Here is a 19021-nt window from a genome sequence, read left to right as displayed (position 1 = left end):
TCCTGGGAGTGATCTCTGTACTGTCCCCTTATATATTTATACATAGTTATTAAATCCCCCCTAAGCCGTCTTTTTTCCAAACTAAATAACCCTAATTCTGATAATCTTTCTGGGTACTGTAGTCCTCCCATTCCCCTTATTACTCTGGTTGCCCGTCTTTGAACCCTCTCCAGCTCCACTATATCTTTCTTGTACACTGGTGCCCAGTACTGTACACAGTATTCCATGTGTGGTCTGACTAGTGACTTGTACAGTGGTAGAATTATTTCCTTGTCGTGGGCATCTATGCCCCTTTTGATGCACCCCATGATTTTATTTGCCTTAGCAGCAGCTGCCTGACACTGGTCGCTACAGGTAAATTTACTGTTAACTAAAACTCCTAAGTCCTTTTCCATGTCAGTCGTCCCCAGTGTTTTCCCATTTAATACATATTCCCAGCCTGGATTTTTCTTCCCCATGTGCATAACCTTACGTTTATCTGTGTTGAACCTCATCTGCCACATCCCAGCCCAAGCCTCCAACCTATGCAGATCCATTTGTAATCGTGCACTGTCCTCTATTGTGTTAACCACGTTACAGAGCTTAGTATCGTCTGCAAAGATTGATACTTTACTATACAATCCCTCTACAAGGTCATTAATAAATATATTAAAAAGAATAGGACCCAAAACTGACCCCTGTGGTACCCCACTAGCAACAGTAACCCACTCAGAATATGTACCATTAATAACCACCCTCTGTTTCCTATCACTGAGCCAGTTACTTACCCACATACACACATTCTCCCCCAGCCCAAGCATTCTCATTTTATGTACCAGCCTTTTATGTGGCACCGTATCAAATGCTTTGGAAAAATCAAGATATATGACATCCAGCGATTCACCCCGATCCAGTCTTGAGCTCACCTCCTCATAAAAGCTGATCAGGTTAGTTTGACAGGACCGATCCCTTGTAAACCCATGCTGATATGGAGTCATACACTTATTTTCATTGAGATACTCCAAAATAGCATCTCTTAGGAAACCCTCAAACAGTTTACACACAACAGAAGTTAAACTAACAGGCCTATAATTCCCCGGGTCACTTTTTGTCCCCTTTTTGAATATTGGCACAACATTTGCTATGCGCCAGTCCTGGGGAACAGACCCGGTCACTATAGAGTCCTTGAATATTAGAAATAGGGGTCTGTCTATTGCATTACTTAACTCCCTTAGAACCTGGCATTTCATTTTCCTCTGTGAATACAGCAGAGAAGAATATATTTAATAGATTAGCTTTTTCCTGATCCCCGTCTATAACTTCTCCCTCATTACTTTTTAAGGGGCCAACGCTTTCATTTTTAACCTTTTTACTATTTATATAGTTAAAGAACATTTTGGGGTTTGTCTTACTCTCTTTGGCAATGAGTCTTTCTGTCTCCACTTTTGCTGCTTTTATCTGATTTTTACATATTTTATTTTTTTCCCGATAGCTTTTTAGTGCTTCCTCACTGCCTTCCTGTTTTAGTAGCTTAAATGCCTTTTTTTTGCCATTTATTACCCCCTTTACATTTTTATTTATCCACATTGGTTTTCTCTTGTTCCTGACTCTTTTATTCCCATACGGTATGTACCTTTCACAGTGAGAATTTAAGATATCCTTAAAAATCTCCCATTGAGTGTCTGTACTCTTGTTTTTGAGGACATTTTCCCAATTTACAGTGTTAAGGGCTTCTCTTAGTTGATCAAACTTTGCCTTCCTAAAGTTCATGGTTCTTGTGGCTCCTCTAAGAGTTCCCTTATTGAAGGACAAGTTATAATGTATCATATTGTGATCACTATTTCCTAGATGCCCCCTGACCTGCACATTAGTTACTCTGTCAGGTCTGTTGGTTAATATTAAGTCCAGTAGGGCGCCCCCTCTGGTCGGGTCCTGTACCATTTGGGACAGATAATTATCCTTACTTATAGTCAGAAACCGGTTTCCTTTATGAGATTCACAGGTCTCTGTTTCCCAGTTTATGTCGGGATAGTTAAAGTCCCCCATAATAACCACCTCGTTGTGATTTGCTGCCTTGTTTATTTGCTTTAATAATTGATCTTCTGCTGCTTCCATTATATTCGGTGGCTTATAGCAAACCCCAATCAGTATTTTATTATTTTTCTTTCCATATATTTCTACCCATAATGACTCCACATTATAATTTCCCTCACATATATTCTCCCGCAGTGTGGCCTTTAGGCTGGACTTTACATAAAGGCAAACTCCTCCCCCTTTTCGTTTTTTTCGATCCTTCCTGAATAGACTATACCCCTGTATGTTAACCGCCCAGTCATAGCTATCATCCAACCATGTCTCTGTTATACCCACTATGTCATAGTTTTCTTCAGACATTATTAACTCCAGTTCGTCAGTTTTATTGGTCAGACTTCTGGCATTAGTAAGCATACAATTTAGAGGTGTATGTTTTTTTTTCCCTATGAAGCCTATCCCTATTGACTATTCTAACCCCTCCCTCCGCTCCACCCCCAGGTACATTTATAAGCCCCAGCTTTCTATCTACACTATCTTCCCCTTCTATATTGTAGTTTCCCTCCCCCCCTTTACCTAGTTTAAACACTCCTCCACCCTTCTGGCCATCTTCTCCCCGAGCACAGCTGCACCCTCCCCATTGAGGTGCAGCCCGTCCCTACCGTAGAGCCTGTATCCGACAGAGAAGTCGGCCCAGTTCTCCATGAACCCAAACCCCTCCTTCCTACACCAGCTTCTGAGCCACTTGTTTAGCTCCCTAATCTCCCGCTCCCTCTCTGGTGTGGCACGTGGTACAGGTAATATTTCAGAAAATACTACCTTGGAGGTCCTTGCCTTAAGCTTGCTACCCAAGTCCCTGAAATCATTTGTAAGGACATTCCGCCTACCTCTCACTTTGTCATTGGTGCCAATGTGCACCATGACTGCTGGGTCTTCTCCAGCCCCCCCCAGTAATCTGTCAACCCGATCCGCGATGTGCCGAACGCGAGCGCCAGGCAGACAACACACTGTTCGGCGATCCCGGTCTTTGTGACAGATCGCCCTGTCTGTCCCCCTAATAATTGAGTCCCCCACTACCAGCACCTGTCTGGCCTGCCCTGCGCTCCTCCTTCCCTCCTTACTGGAGCAGACACCCCTCTGGTGGTCAGAGGCAGTGACTTGCTGCAGTACTGCTAACTCTGAACTAACATCCCCCTCATCTGCCTGGCGCTTTTCCCCCTACCCCGCCTTCTAACTGTAACCCAGCTAGCTGCCTGACTGTCCTGTACCTCCATCCCGCTATCCTCCCCCACCTCTACCCCCGAGAGAGCTTGCTCAGTGAGCAGCAGACTCCTCTCCAAGTTGTCAATAGATCTCAGTGTTGCCAGTTGCTCCTCTAGACTCAGGATTTGTGCTTCCAAATGAGCAACCCGCACACATCTCGCACAGCAATATGCACCCTCGAAGCGCTGATCAAGGATTGCATACATTGAGCAAGATGTACACCTGACCTCTTGGCAATGGGGATAGCTCAAATAACTGGCAAAAACAGACAGTAAGGTGCAATATATATATATATATATATATATATATATATATATATATATATATATATATATAAATATATGGAATCACAAGGATTTATACTTTACCCTCCTTCTTGCTTTTTAACTCCTTCTTTGCTTGTAACTCCTCACTTAGAGATGTCACTTAGGAGATTCGCCCCAGCTCAGGATTCGCTTGTGTGTCCAAGCTAAATGCAACTGCAAAAGCCAAGCAGAACTCACAGAGACACAGATAGTTTGGATGGTTAGTTTAACCCATAAAAGGGACACTCCAGCCATCACGCATTTTAATGCATATGATAGGTGCATGGCCTTTAAATGCTCATGTGCTCCTTTTTTCAAATGTATGTATCCCCAATATGCATTTGCCACTTTCCCCACCACTCAGCTAAATGTCCTGCAGGACATGCATTTGACCGAATGGATCTCCCTGCACGTGATGTACTCTCTTGCAGTCAGCTTCAGTGCTGGCCTCTCTCTTGGACGCTCCACCTTTTCCCTCCTATTATTACCTTTTCTCTGCCCCCTCTCTTTCCTTTCCCCTGCTTTTCTTTCTCCTTTTCTCTCACTTTTACACCTGGGCGGGCTCGGCTCCTGGGACTCGGAGACTGTGATGGCCATTGTTCCCGCAGACCTGGTGCTGTGTTGATCAACAGCAAAGGGTTAAATCAACCAGAAAAAATGTTTGAGAGATTTTAGGTTCCGTAGGGCCCAAGTTGTGTTTGTGCAGGAAACTCACTTTAAAGGGGATGGCAATCCCTTTGTACATAACCACCTTTTCCCAGTAACTCACTATAGCAATAATCATTTGAGTAAATCCAACGGTGATTCTGTTCTCCAAACATACCCTGTTTTTACTGGTGGATAAACTAGCGGATTCGGAGGGTAGGTGTCTGTTCCTCAAAGGGACTATAGCGTGAACACTATATATCTACCAAACAGGAACCAGCATAAAGCTTTTTACTCTTTCATGAGCTGCCTAGCTAGGTTCGGGGAGGGTGTGTGGTGTTGGAGGGGGCGGGGGATTTTAATATTCTACTTAACCCTGGGGCAGATACATCGGGTGGGGATCACTCATGTCCCAACATCGTTTCCGACTTCCTCAGACAGATTTTCTTAAACAGAAGCACAAACGTAACGGTGCTAGAGACCTACGGGGAGCTTCCTGCGCTCAGTGATCTCCCGCTTGATGTCTAGAAAGATTGAATTAATGAATTATTATTCGTTCCTATATAACATACGTTCGGGGATCAATATGGGGGTTGGGGTAACATTTGATGCTGTTTGGAGACTCAGCTGCACAAGACAATTAACCCAGAGAGGCCTTCTGAACTGGAGGACCCAATTACAGTCGAGGAAGTGTCCCTAGCGCTCATGGGAGGGGAGAGACCGTGTGCTGCCCACTAGCTACCATCCAAATTCATTGGTCAATGCAGACATCAAAATCTTCGCCATGGTCCTTGCTTCCAGGATTAAATGGGTGTTAGCTCACTTGGAACAACCTGATGAAACAGTCTTTGAATTATTAGAAAGAGCCTCTACTCTATCTGCCGTGTTCATCATGGACCACAGCCTGTCAGGACCCTCCCTTTTTTGCACCCCCCTTACTATTTAAACCATCTGTATGATGCCTATCCTTACCGGTTCCTATGTTCTTTTTCTTTATTTCTGTATCCCTTTCCCCTTCCTATTCTCAGAAAAAAAACGAATACATTTCAGTTTATAAAACAAAAATGTACTTTTGTTGCGTCAGAGACATTGTTTGCTTAGCATGCTAGAAACCCTAAGATTTGCCCTGTTTGGAACTTAATGATTTTAATTTAGGCTAATGTAAAAAATGTACTGATGTGCAAATAGCCAACATGTACATCAGGTGTTTCTAAATTACCAAACGTTTTACTAAAAAAAAATCCATTCACTGGGGTCATCACTTGTATACCTGCACAGTCTACTAACTGTCACAGCGCTGCGGAATCTGCCGGCGCTTTATAAATAAATGTAATGTAATGTAAAGTATAGACTTGGGCACCAGGGGGCTCTTCATGTTTGTCTACGTGCGCATCTTTGTCCAAAAAATCTTTGTATTCCGCGAATATTCGCCGGTTGCTGTCTTCTCTTCAGGCAAATATTCATGGACATTCTTCGTGTTCGTTTTTTCCATTTTTTTATAAGTGGTTAATACGGGGTTAACGCGTACTGCAGCAGCTCTGGCGCCAGGAGTTTAAATGTCCGTATGAGCGACTCTATTGGTCGCCAGCAGGGGGCTCGTCTGCCATCAACCATTGGTTGATGGCAGACAAGGCCTCTGCTAGCGACCAATAGAGTTGCTCATACGGACATTTAAAATCCTGGTGCCATAACTTGGCTGGGAGAGACCGCTGGTCTCCCTGCTCTATCAGTTAAATGTCCGTATGAACGACCAATAAAGTCGCTCGTACAGACTTTTAAAATCCTGGTGCACCTTAAGGAGTTAAGGGGCCGTGCGAGTGAGCCTATCTAACACAGCATCGCAGGGGTTAACGGGAGAGGAAATCCGTAGGTTCGCTGTCAGGAGTTAAAAAGGCTGTGTGAGTGAGCCTATTGGTCACCTGCAGGGTCTTCCTCTGGCATCAAACAATTGGTTGATGCCAGAAGAGGTCCCTGTAGGCGACCAATAAGCTCACTCGCACTGCCCTGTAACCCCTGACGGCGAACCTACGGATTTCCGCTTCCGTCAACTCCCGCGATGCCGCAAAGATGAGGTAGGCTAGATGGGGAAGGGACCGGGGAGATTAGTAGACGAAGACGATCACGAAGATTCTTTGTGTGTGTGTCTTCGTCTACGTTTTACCACCGCTGTCTTCTCTTGTTCGTGTCTTCGGAACGAACACGAAAACGCACTCTTCGTGTTCGTTTGCATATTCGCCTGAAGATGAATGTACAAGTCTAGTAAATACACACCAAACATTCAGTAATCATGCCACTGTTTTTTATTAGTCAAATGCATTGAGTATAACAACATTTTATTATCTACAACACAAATTACATTAAAAGGGCAAGTGATTCCTTTAGCATGGTGTTATACCGTAATAAAAGGAAGAAAATGCATAAATGCTCATGACAGAGCAAAAAGTACATTTAAAGTGGAAGAAGCTGCAGAGATGCTCCGTATATTTAAAGTCTGCAATATATGCCGGACAGTATTGGTAGGCGATGCTTGACATTGTGTGATAATATTGTCTGTTGTAGGTATGCCTAATCTGATGAGGGAAATCCAAATCTTCTTAACCAAATAAGTTTATTGGACAGTAAAAAATAACACCTTTTTAAGAAGTTTTTCTTAATAAAGTGTACTCGACAGAAGCCTTTACTGCAAGCTTATTTGAAATTAAATGCAGAGCTCTTGAGAATAGCTAAGCAAGTTTGCTGCAGATGTCATATTTCATTTGCATAGCAGTCGTCACACATTTATATCCAAAGTGCCCTAACACATTAACAAATTTAGACCCTAATAAGTTGTACACATTCACATGTGCTCATTGCCAAACTGATTCTCGTATCTGTGCATTTCTACTGAGACTGCCAAACGCACAATAACGTATTCACAGAAACATACGCAGTACGTATGTTTTTATACAATTTTAGATTGAAATGTACAGCTGTTCCCATATTCAACATTGGAACTAGAAGCTAGATAAAACTGTTCCAGCCTCCGAGTCCATGATGCTGCTTTTCCTGTCTGGTGTGTGAATTTTGCCCAGTGAACTCAGGCACCCTGTACGTTGGAGGACCTGGAGTGCATAATTTCTGAACTTTACTCCAACAAAGGCATAGAGAATGGGATTCAGGCAGCAATGTACAGATCCCAATATTTCTGTAAGTAAAATTGCTATGGGAAGATGATCCTGAAGCATGCAGCTCTTAAGTAATCCAGACTGATCAAGTGTATCCAGAAAAACAACAACATTGTATGGGGTCCAGCACATGAAGAAGACCCCAGTGATGACAATGGCCACCTTCACTGCCCTTCTCTTTTCTCTTCTCTTTGACTTGTATAGGACAGCCACAATATTGGCATAGCAGAATCCCATGACAAAGAGTGGACACAAGAAGCCCACCACATGATTGAGGAATCTATTTGCCTGCCACCAGGCATTGCTGGGGAAGTGGCTCTGGTGATAAGTGCAATCAGTCATATTTTCATTATTCACTGTCCCTAAGAAGAACAGGCTGGGAACTGAAAAAAGGAAGCACAAAATCCATACCCCAACGCAGGGGAGATGTACAGCAAGTACACCTCGTGCCCTAAAAGAATATACAGCATGGATGATTGCAAGGTATCGATCCACACTTATGCATCCTAACAAGAGACTGCTACAAAGGAAATTGAGACGACTGAGGACGCCTACCATTTTGCACATAAAATTTCCAAATACCCAGCCGTAGGCAGACTCTACCACAGAAAAGGGAAAAGTTATGAGCATGAGGAGGTCAGCCACAGCCAGGTGCAGGAGGAAGTTGTCTGTGGTGGAACGTGTGCGATTGTGTCTCAGAAGAATTATGAGAACAAGGCCATTGCCCAAAGACCCCAACAAGAACACCAATGAGTAAACCACAGGAATGATGAACTTCTGGAAAATCTTCAGTGTGTCTTCTGGATGATTTTCTAAGGCACCGGGACACACAAAGCCACCCAGGCTATCTGATGTATCTTGACTATAGTTGAGAAACAGTCCATTAAGGCTCTGAAGAACAAAACACATGAGTTATGATCAATCTGCATCTCTGACTACATATATCTTAAATTCTATTCTGTTTATTATATTAAGAGTACTCTAGCCCTATTTTTAAGTTTAATGCGCATTGAAGGGCACTTTGGTGCATTTTACTCTATGCAAATCAGGGCAGGCATTTTTTATTTCTTAGCGTTGGAAAAGGACATCTGTTTTATTTAAAGGCTCCCCAGCTGCCTCTACTGAAAGCAGAGGGGGTTTGCACATGCTCAGTAGGACTTCCTTTCTAGACAATTGGTTCGGAGCTCATGTTGAAATCAAAAGGTGTTGCAGCAGCCAATCAAATGTATGCTATCTGTACATTGGTGCTATCCTAGCATACAGGTGATTGCTGCTAATCCTAATTATTTCAATTGGCAACTGAGCAATATGCAAGGAGTGTACATACTAACGCTTCTATACCTGGCAGCACGTTTGGCTACCTAAATAACTTTTGGGTCAGCTGTTTACAACATTGTCTGCTGATTCCTTTTTTAACGTTGCATTTGAGGATATGCTTGACAAAGAACCACTATACAGCCCCACCAAAAAAAGAATGTACATTAAACACTTTGCAATTACTCTAAAATACATCGATTTCCTAACCGCAAAAAAAGCTTTACCTGCAGTATACCGACTCCTCCACTGCTAGCTTTTGGGGCCATTTTTGACTACGTGAAGCAGCCAATCGCCACCAAGAAATTACTCCTTTAAAGGAGATAGATTAGGCTGCACTGTAAATAGCTGCAGCGCAGGGGGAAAGAGCAAATGCATTAAGGCGATTCTCTGGAATTGCTTTATACATATCCATGCAAAACAAAATGATAATTTAAAGTTGACCCTCAGCTATGATGTGGCTCTATTTATGAACCTCTCCAGAAAGCCCAAAAGGTCACATAACCTTGGGAGCGCAGCATGTGCAATATTCAGCATTTGCTGCAGGATGGTAGCCCACTTCTCTTTCTGAGGTGTCATTTCTTGCTATAAGGGTATTATTAAATTGAGTCTATCTATTCTGATAATATGCGCATTTATATATATAATCTTGTAACATCACCTGTTTCATGACCCTCCTGTGTGCCTCGGTGCACCTGCAGCACTTGCCTTCGAATTAATTTTGTTAATTTAAAACTTCCCATATTTCTTACAGGATCTAGCACAAAATTGACTCTAAACATCAAGTTGGACTATGTGCCTGCACATGCTGTACACCTATGGACATCAATATAAAGTGGCACAAAAAGTGGAGCCGGATCTAAAAAATCTTGGAGCCAGGGCTACCCAGGTCCTAGATTTTTTGGTGTAGTTGCCAGCAACTGTCCATAAACACTATACCTACCTACCTATCGATGCTCTTTCATACCCTCACATCTTACTCTCTGTTATGTAATGTGTAACACCCCAGTACCAATAAACTCCCACTGATGTGTAATTATGTAGGAGGGGAAAACCTTGTTTGAGGAGTCATAACAAAAGACTAGCAGCATGTTTAACAGTAACTCAGCTGTTGTGGTCAGAACTTTAGGCTGTTTTCGGGAATAGTATTGTGATTTTGCTGAGTAGTGTTTGCTAACAATAGTTGTCGATGTAATTAAGTCACTCTGAGTACTTGTTGCAGTATATTATATTATAGATATTATAAGTATTTGTGGGACTCCAATCCTCTATTCTACGATGGTGGGAAGTCCGCCGATAGCACGAGCAGTAGGTATCAATGCAGATCTTCTTCTATTCCATTGGCGTTCTGCACACATGAAGTCTCTGAGCATTGAGTTGTGTCCAGAGTAGCTTTGGCAAGGAGGCAGCCCTCTAGTTACTCTGATTTAAAGAGTATCGAGGACTTCAGCCACCATTTATTTTCCTGACTGTATCCTTTCTACCCTCTTTTTGTTTTTATGCAGTCTCTTTTGAGAAATGTGTGAGAGGAAAGTACTAATAGTGGTGCTCAGATAGTATTAAATCACAGAACATCATGACTGTGTGACCCTGAGATTCTGCTCATTAAACCTCAGATCAGTGAAGAAACCCTGAGATTTTGTGGCAAACTCTGAGCGTCTTCCACTTCGTTATGGCTCCGTCACTGGATAACTATAACTGGTGCAAAATGTGAAGGACTTAACTTAAAAACCAGTGGAATATATGGACTCATCGTTCCGAATCTAGCTGGTTCCACCAGCCGCGCCATGATAAATACAACTTTTTGTCCTACACCTTTTGTATAACACAAATTCACTAATTACAGCATTCAACCGTTTTGAATTATATGTAGTTTTCATTTTAGTTACATTGTAACTAATTGCTTTGCAGATTATATTTCTCCATTTCCTGTCCCCTTATTCTATTACAAATTCTACCACATCAGTTAGTATGACCACCATTGTGCCCCAGATTTTTTCTCTGTATCTTATAAATATTTCTGTTGGCTACCTCCTGACATAGATTCTTTGTTACGAGCTGTTAGGAGGCCAATGGTTTCTTGGTCAGATTATGGTGGGTACATGATTGTGAATATTTTCTCAGCGGCAGAGCACACCTCGCTCTCTGTAGGTGTGTTATAGTTTTGTAGCACTTTATCTGTTCCTTGTCTGGTCTTATGAGTTACTCACGCAGGATATCACCCCTACTCTCTGTGGCAGTCAGAGAGAGCATCTATCCTTACATGCAGCATACCGTTCTTATCATGGCCGTTGCAATGGGCAACTAAAGGGGCTGAAGCCTGATTGTTTTGTTTACCAACCCAGAGTAGAGACTGGGGCGTTGATGTATACTTCAGCACTTCTTTGTTCAGCCAGATGGTCCCATTTTTTATTTATGTTTTCCCTGACTAAAGGCAACACTACACGTGGCATTGCTTGATACAGGGAGGGGAACCAGCGCTGGAGTCCAACAAAGGTAATCTGAAAATCCTTTCTGCTTACATTTATAATAATGTAATAAGATGTATAGTTACCTGCTATTTACAGTTGAGCGTTGGACAATAATGTGAATTCTCGAGACATAGTAAGGAAACAAATAAGTTATGTTATGTTAGGAAGTTTAATGCACAAAATAGTTGAGTGTCCCTGGTAGACCAGAGGGTCCCTGGCTGTCGTTGCCATTTTTTGTTTTTTTGTTGTGGCTGCCTTCCTTGTGGTGAAAACCCGATACAAGCTGGGAAGCCGCTACTGTTCTCAGAGTAAATGTGCCCTTCCAAGGAAAGAAATCTCCTAAATAACCATACCATCAGTCACGACACGACACACCAGACAGGATGCTGGGATCGGGCATGGTGTATATTGCCACAATGCCAGAGTGATGTACAACAGATGAACACAAATGACACATGACAAGACAATGATAATACAGACAACAATTGCACCAGACAACAATGGGATATACACAACAGTAGTAACGGGATTAGAGACGTAACAGACAAATCAAACACAGACTAGATCATGAGATATTAAAATACATACTAATGGAAACAAGGGTGAAAACACAAAATGCTACAACCTAACCTTGTAAGTCAAGGATACAGTCGGAGGTTGGGACATATTTCCCTTTAGAAGGCAGGGCCATTTTTTTTTTATAGCTTTTGTGTAGTTATGTGAATATCTTATAAGCACCCTTACACTTTACCTAGAGAAACCTATATTTTGTAAAATATGTAAAATGGACACTCCAGCCATAATATGTACCTCTAATTCATATGATAGCAGTGTCCCATTTAAATTCATGTCCCCCCCTTTTAAATACATAGGATTTATCCACTTTCTCTCCCATGCATGTTCCCTCTTTCCTCACCACTAGCTCCTTGGCTTGCGGGAGATCCTTTGACTGAGGGTCCAGGAGTTTAAGACATTGCCATATGCAGAAAGTGTTACCATTGATTGTGATGGGGGTGCTCGGCACATATCAAAGTTATAAAATGGCTTCTAGCCACTGAACCTTATGGAATCTAACAACTCCCCTGCCTCTGGTGTTGAATTCTATACCTTTCTCCTCTGTGTGTTGGAGCGTAGCATTTTTTTAAAATCTTTTACAACTTTGGAATTTTTCAAGAGATACATTTTTGCACAATATATCTCTGTAGATAACCTCTTCTACCAAGTGTTCATCAGAAAAATTCTCTCAATCTATGCTATTACGCAAGGTTGAACATTTCTCATCTGACCTCTGTAGTCTAAATGGTATTAACTGTGTTTTGCAGTCAAGTTTGTATTTAATTTGATACAGGTTATGGGGCTGCAGGACTTTGCCTGGACATAAGCTTACATTTAATTTCACTGGGTCTGATTTAAATCTGGTCAGGCCAAGATAGCACCTTGGATCCTTTCAGAAAAAATCTGGCAAGTCTTGAAGGAGAAAAGAGTCTGTCCTTGCAATCCAGTTTGGGATTCATGTTCTCATCATTAGCATCAGTCATTCTCCATGGGACATCAATGAACAAATAAATGGCATCCTAAGCAGCAGAATACATGTAAAACATGATACTTTCCAGTGTCTGTAGTGTAAAGGAGATATGCTCTACAGTTCAGTAGAGACCCCAAACCACAAACAAAAGATCAGAATAGCAAATGTTTTACTTCCCCATAGGGTGATAACCCATACAGACTGATTCTCTTCCCTTGCTTATTTTGATACATGAGATTCTTCCTTCCCCTCCTCCATTAACAGTGGCAGGGTAACACGCAGGCCCTATGCAAGGTACTGAAGTATACCCTAATAATTAAAGGTTATAAAATACAGATGAGATAGTCTTAATGCCCCATTACACTTGCCATGGACATTGCATGGCCATTCTTTTTTAATCCACCTTTTCCCACAGAATTAGATCAGCAAAGAGTCCGAAAGCTCTACCTAGTGCTTTACTCTCTCCATATGTGTAAGGCTCATCCACAGATTACTGTACGTTTTTCTATATTTATCCCTGCATGTAAATACCTTTACAATTTGTACACTTCTTGCGCATCTTTGTGAGTTATTTACATTTAGTCTTAGTGATACACATACTCAGGAACTTTTTAAATGCTTGTAACTTATCAAATGTGTTGACCAAATAACTCCTTGACCTGTCATTATTTAAAGATACACTTAATTGAGCATGCCAGCATTAAAACATGGATATAAACCATGGCATACTGGAAGCAAACCCACTAATTATGAGTCACAGATATCATCAGATCAATACATAGTATGAATAAGTTAGCTCCAGTGACTCTGTGGCCCTGAGGTTTTGCCCCTTCCCCCACTAAAACCCTGAGATTGGAGCAAAAGCCCTGAGACTCCGGGTCAAACATTGAGTGTTCCCAGGCATGGTGATACGATATCATACTTACAAGATCTTCAAAGTCTGTGATCTCCACGCTCGCCAGATTCACCAGCGATAACTCCATGGCCTCACACTGGACAGTGATATGCAGTGAACCTTAGGAGAAGCAGATGACTTTGTGACAGAGAGACACTCAGTCATCCAAGGTCTTCAAAGTGATGAACAGTTAATGTTTCAGGGGAAATGAACAATTGGTACAAATCTCTGTCTTTGAACTCATCAGAATACTGTAGGCAAATTAGGTTGAAGGGTTGGTGCTGAGTAAAGAGATAACATCTCAGTAAGGCATTGCTTACCTGCAAAGTTATGCTGGCTGTAGGCTAATTATAAAAGCACTGAGAACCTGATCATACACTTGCACTTGAGCTGGTGCTTTTATAATTATACTTTACAGTGAGATGGGGTGTACAAATTACTATATAATATATATATATATATATATATATATATAATTTCACAGTTAAATGTGTGCTACATTAAAATGATATCCAGTCATGTATTTTAGTAAATTAGTCTCATTTTTTACCTTGGTTTAGGAATATACAAACATGAGTAATCAAAATCTCATCTTGTCCTTTTTTGGTAAATGCGGCCTTGGGCCTGATTGAAAGTTTGAAGGTGTGAAACATGTTTTGTAACCACGTAGGTAACGCAGCACACTTTCGTTTTTGTGGCAAACATAAAAGAAATACTCTACAAGAGGAAGCAAAGTCAGCTGAGGATTAGGCAGGGAAAGCAAATTATTAAGGGTAAACAAATTCAGAAAGCATGCTAGATGACTAGGCTCAGGTTTTCTATCCTTTGCCTGTTTATTTTTGTCAGTTTGGTTATTGGTTGAAACTGTGTTGTTTGTGGATGTCTTGTGAAGGATCCTCTTAATGCAAACATCAAACCTAACCATCTATTACATTTCGATTATCTGTGGTCTTCTACAATGTGACTCCACAAATGCACAATATGTATGACTAAAAATGTTGATTGGTGTTCCCTATGGACACAAAACTGACAATTAGGGCTGCAACTAACGATTATTAAAATAATCGATTAGTTGGCCGATTATTTTTTCGATTAATCGGATAAAAAATTTTAAATTTTTTTTCAATTTAAAATAATGTAATAAAAACCGTACAATTTACACTTTCATCTCTTTATCACAATGGCATTTCTCTATTCACCTTCTTATTTTACTGACATAATAATAAAAGCTACAAGAACCCAAACACAGTGTTTCTCAAACTAGGTTTTAATACAAAGTTATTATTAAATATTAATTCTTATGTTAACTATTTTTCATATTTAATAAAAAGTATGAGAAAAAAGCCTTGTTTAAATGTTTTTTATTTACCAAACTGCCCCCGGTTATGCACATCTGACCCCCAGCTTGCCACTCTGCCCCCATATATGCCTTATACCTCCTATATGCCAGATTCAACTGTGCCCCCTGATATACCTTTTACCCCCAGATATGTTTTATGCCCCCCTGATATGCCTAATATCGATATGCCTTATACCCCCTATATGCCACTAAGCCCCCTGATATACCTTTTACCCCCAGATATGTTTTATGCCCCCCTGATATGCCTAATATCGATATGACTTATACCCCCTATATGCCCTGAAATTCATAATACCCCCCATACACCACTATAACTCACCCATACACCACTCTGGCTCCTCCCCCTCCCATACACCACTCTGGCTCCTCCCCCTCCCATACTCCACTCTGCCTCCTCCCCCCTCCCATATACCACTCTGCCTCCTCCCCCTCCCATACATCACTTTGCCCCCTCCCCCTCCCATATACCACTTTGCCCCCTCCCATACTCCACTCTGGCTCCTCCCCCTCCCATACACCACTTTGGCTCCTCCCCCTCCCATACATCACCTTGCCTCCTCCCCCCTCCCATACTCCACTCTGCCTCCTCCCCCCTCCCATACTCCACTCTGCCTCCTGTCAGCCACAGAGGTTCACAAGACACCAGGGAGCCGGGTGGAGAGGCAGAGTGCCGTATGGAAGGGGGAGGAGCCAGAGTGGTGTATGGGAGGGTGGCTCCCATACACCCCTCTGACTCCTCCCCCCTCCCATACGCCGCTCAGCCTCTCTACCCGGCTCCGTTACTGACAGGAACTTTCACTGCAGCTTCATAGAAGCCTCAGCGTAAGTGAAGGTGAGTAACGGAGGCTGTCTGTGCGATGCAGACCCCCACCGGCTGACAGAGAGGATGATCCTCTGTCAGCCGGTGGGGTCTAAACGATGCGCACAGACAGCCTCCGTTACTGCCCTTCACTTACGCTGAGGCTTCTATGAAGTCAGTAACGGAGCCGGGTAGAGAGGCAGAGTGATGTATGGGAGGGGGAGGAGTCTGAGGGGTGTATGGGAGGGGGGAGAGAGACGGAAGTGAGAGACCGGCCGACAGTGAGGGGAATCCAGGTCCCCTGCAGCGTTGCGGGGGATCTGGATTCTAGTGTTATAATCTGATCTCTGTTTGAGGTCGGATTATAATTTTTATAATCGATAAAAATCGATTCGATTAATCGATAATGAGAATCGTTGACAACGATTTTCATTATCGATTATTATCGATTTTGTCGATTAGTTGTTTCAGCCCTACTGACAATATAGGCCCAAAGAACCACATCATCATTGATGTCAAAATGTCTTCTGCAATGGTGATGGGGCAGTTGTATAGTATAATAAATTTTAAACTAAATGACTACAGGAACTTTTGATTTTGCTCTATATTGGCATACCTGGGAACTTCTTCACTCCGACTACCTAGACCCTTCCCTTGCAGGACGTGGCCAGGACTGCCCACTGACATCAGAGGGCGGTCCCACTGACTTCGATGGGCGGTCCTGTGACATTGGTGGGAGTTCCCGCTGACATCTGTGGGAGTCCCCCCCCCCATTAAAGTGCAAATGGGCAGGGTGTGTCAAGACCCCGCTCCTGCGACCTGGAGGATTCGGGTGTTGACCTGGAGAAGCGGTGTCAAAGCTGGAGAGTTCCCAGGTATGTATATTGGCAACTGGCTGTGCTAGACTACAAATGCACAGGGCTGTATTGACATGCATGCTTGGATTTATATAATGCGATAAAATCAGAAAAAAAAGGACATGCACTCAAATATTGAATAAATATAAACTATTTCTTGAATATGAATGATGCCTAAAGAGTAATTCACTCAGGAGTTTGCTGGTGAGTTGCACATTTTTAAATAATATTTTTTTTACATACAGTTTGATTCCTACTGCTGTTCAGTTAACTTTTCTAGACCTGGCCTAGTAAGACTTTCACAACTCTTATACTTTTGTGTGAGTTATAAAATGTTTGCTCCAATTACAGAATTTAATTTATACTTAGATCTGCATATATAAGTTTCACTTCCTTGTCCTTGACCTATTGTGTATAACAGCTGCTGAGTCTTAACTTCCACACCATTAGAACATAGATATACCATTTATCAAAGATACCTTAATGGTTCCCATTATATTTTCAACTGCTATTCAATCCACTCAGTTTATAATAACTAATAATAAATATATATTTAATCATTTAATAGAATACAACTCTCTAGCCTTAACCATTTCTGTATTTGTTGGAAGACTATAATAGCTCTCCATAAGAGTCAGAGGGTAATCCAGATATTGACCCCTTTGTTCAGTGTGCCTAGAAGAATACCAACTGCACTGGCAATGCCAGGTCAAACGATATGTCTGCGATTCTTGATTCCTTCTTGCAGAGGAAATTTGCCTCACATTTTAGTGTTGGACTTGATTCATTTTATATTATAGCTTTAAGGCACTCAATCTTAAAGTGTTGTGTATATGGTTATTTTTGGTTTATGGTGGGGATTTTAAGTGGCGGAATGACAGGCATCTCTTATTTTCATTGTAATTAATTTTATAAGGGAAAAGGTGCTATTTTAAGGAGGTCACAGATAAGCCAGTTTGGCAACATCTAAGTAAGAGACAGGTAAATGATACTCGCAATTAGCTTCAAGGTTGTGTGGGTAAATCTCATAGGTTTATAGATGGAAACAGTGCAGGACTGGGGATTACAACATGCCCTGTCACTTTAAGGCCAGCTGCCAAGAAATGATGTACATCCAGCTCCCAGATGGACACAGTATGTGTGAGAGCATGCTTTGCTTTTACGCTCTGGCAGTGTGCGGCTGTGTATCTAGCCATCAGCCACTTGTCATTTGCCGGGTTTGCCAGGCAGCCAATCCAGGCATGAGTGGTAGTCACCCATGGGGGCAAGGTTTTCCCCAATGACACTTCTTACCAAAGTGCAGGATACCAATGAATAGACAGGCTTGTGGTCAGGAATTGCTGCTGCTGAAATTATCAGTAGCGCTTGGGCCCTGGAACCCTAATCTTTTATTTAAAGAGCTAAATAGGGCTTACACCTCTTTCGTTAGAGTAACCATCTGTAAGTGTGCTGGTAGTCCTCTATATATGCGATGCGCAACTTTTTTATGTCCTGTTTACAATGTTGTGGAACATAACAATGCTATGTAAATCAACAAATACTAATAATCTCCTACCACATCTCTTTCATTTGTTTATTTGTATATATTTATTTTCTCAATGAAGAATAATAGATTATATGATGGAAAGATAATAAAAAAGAAATTGACCTGTCCACAAATTACAGGTTTTGCTGGTAGCATAAATGGGCAATTTTCTTAATCAACTCAGGAATAGGGGAAAAATGTCTGCTGCAGTCCCTGTAATACACTACAGCTTCTCCAGTCCACCCTATAACAGTACATTTTATGCACTAAAATAACCTATTATAATTAACTTGCAATATTGTATATGAGTAATGAGAATCAATTTCAGCCTGTGCTAAGCTGTCACTGTCTCACACTCACACTCCCATCAGCCTGTAACTGCTGTTACTGACAAGTTAAATGGTGTCAGCTCACTTAACTCTACCGCTTGTCCCTTCTTGTAAATGCTGATTGACCCGAGTGAGAAAAAAAGTAAGGAAGAACTCCCACAGGTTTTGGACCCATTGATCACAGCCATAACCATCAATGAGACCCCCTCTCCGATAAATGTCGGCAGGGAAAATAAGCTCTCCATCCGAGCTCCTGCAAGGTGTTGACTACTCTTGTAGGATGAGACTGGAGGACAGAAGCCAAACAGGCATGAATAAGCCAGTCATCCAGGTAAGAGATGACTGAAATCTCTTGAAGCCTGAAGTGAGCCGCCACTACCGTCAGGTGTTTTGTGAAGACCCTGGGAGCTGCTGACAGACCACATGGAAGGGCCTGAAACTGGAAATTAATGCTTGTCTGCCGAGGGATGGCTATCCGTAGGAAATTGGGGCTATCTGGGAGGGGAGGGGCTTTTAAGTGTCCTGCCCTATCTCAGTTATGGAGGAGGAGTCTATCCGT

The 19021-nt window shown here is 42.1% G+C and overlaps 1 protein-coding gene across 1 annotated transcript; it reads right to left on the bottom strand.

Annotated features, from left to right (window-relative positions):
* Window positions 1–7216: 7216 nt before the first annotated feature.
* CXCR5 (C-X-C motif chemokine receptor 5) lies at window positions 7217–13680 on the bottom strand. The gene is made up of 2 exons (XM_089487904.1): window positions 13624–13680; window positions 7217–8278 (listed from the first exon to the last, which is right to left on the bottom strand). Exons 1-2 carry the CDS (start codon window positions 13678–13680, stop codon window positions 7217–7219), a joined length of 1119 nt encoding a protein of 372 aa, XP_089344030.1.
* Window positions 13681–19021: the final 5341 nt, after the last annotated feature.

Source organism: Sceloporus occidentalis, unplaced genomic scaffold (assembly GCF_023333645.1).
Source record: "Sceloporus occidentalis isolate IW3139 unplaced genomic scaffold, rSceOcc1.0.p SCAF_35, whole genome shotgun sequence".
In the NCBI taxonomy this organism is placed as follows: domain Eukaryota; kingdom Metazoa; phylum Chordata; class Lepidosauria; order Squamata; family Phrynosomatidae; genus Sceloporus; species Sceloporus occidentalis.
This window is presented reverse-complemented; position numbering and strand designations above follow the sequence as displayed.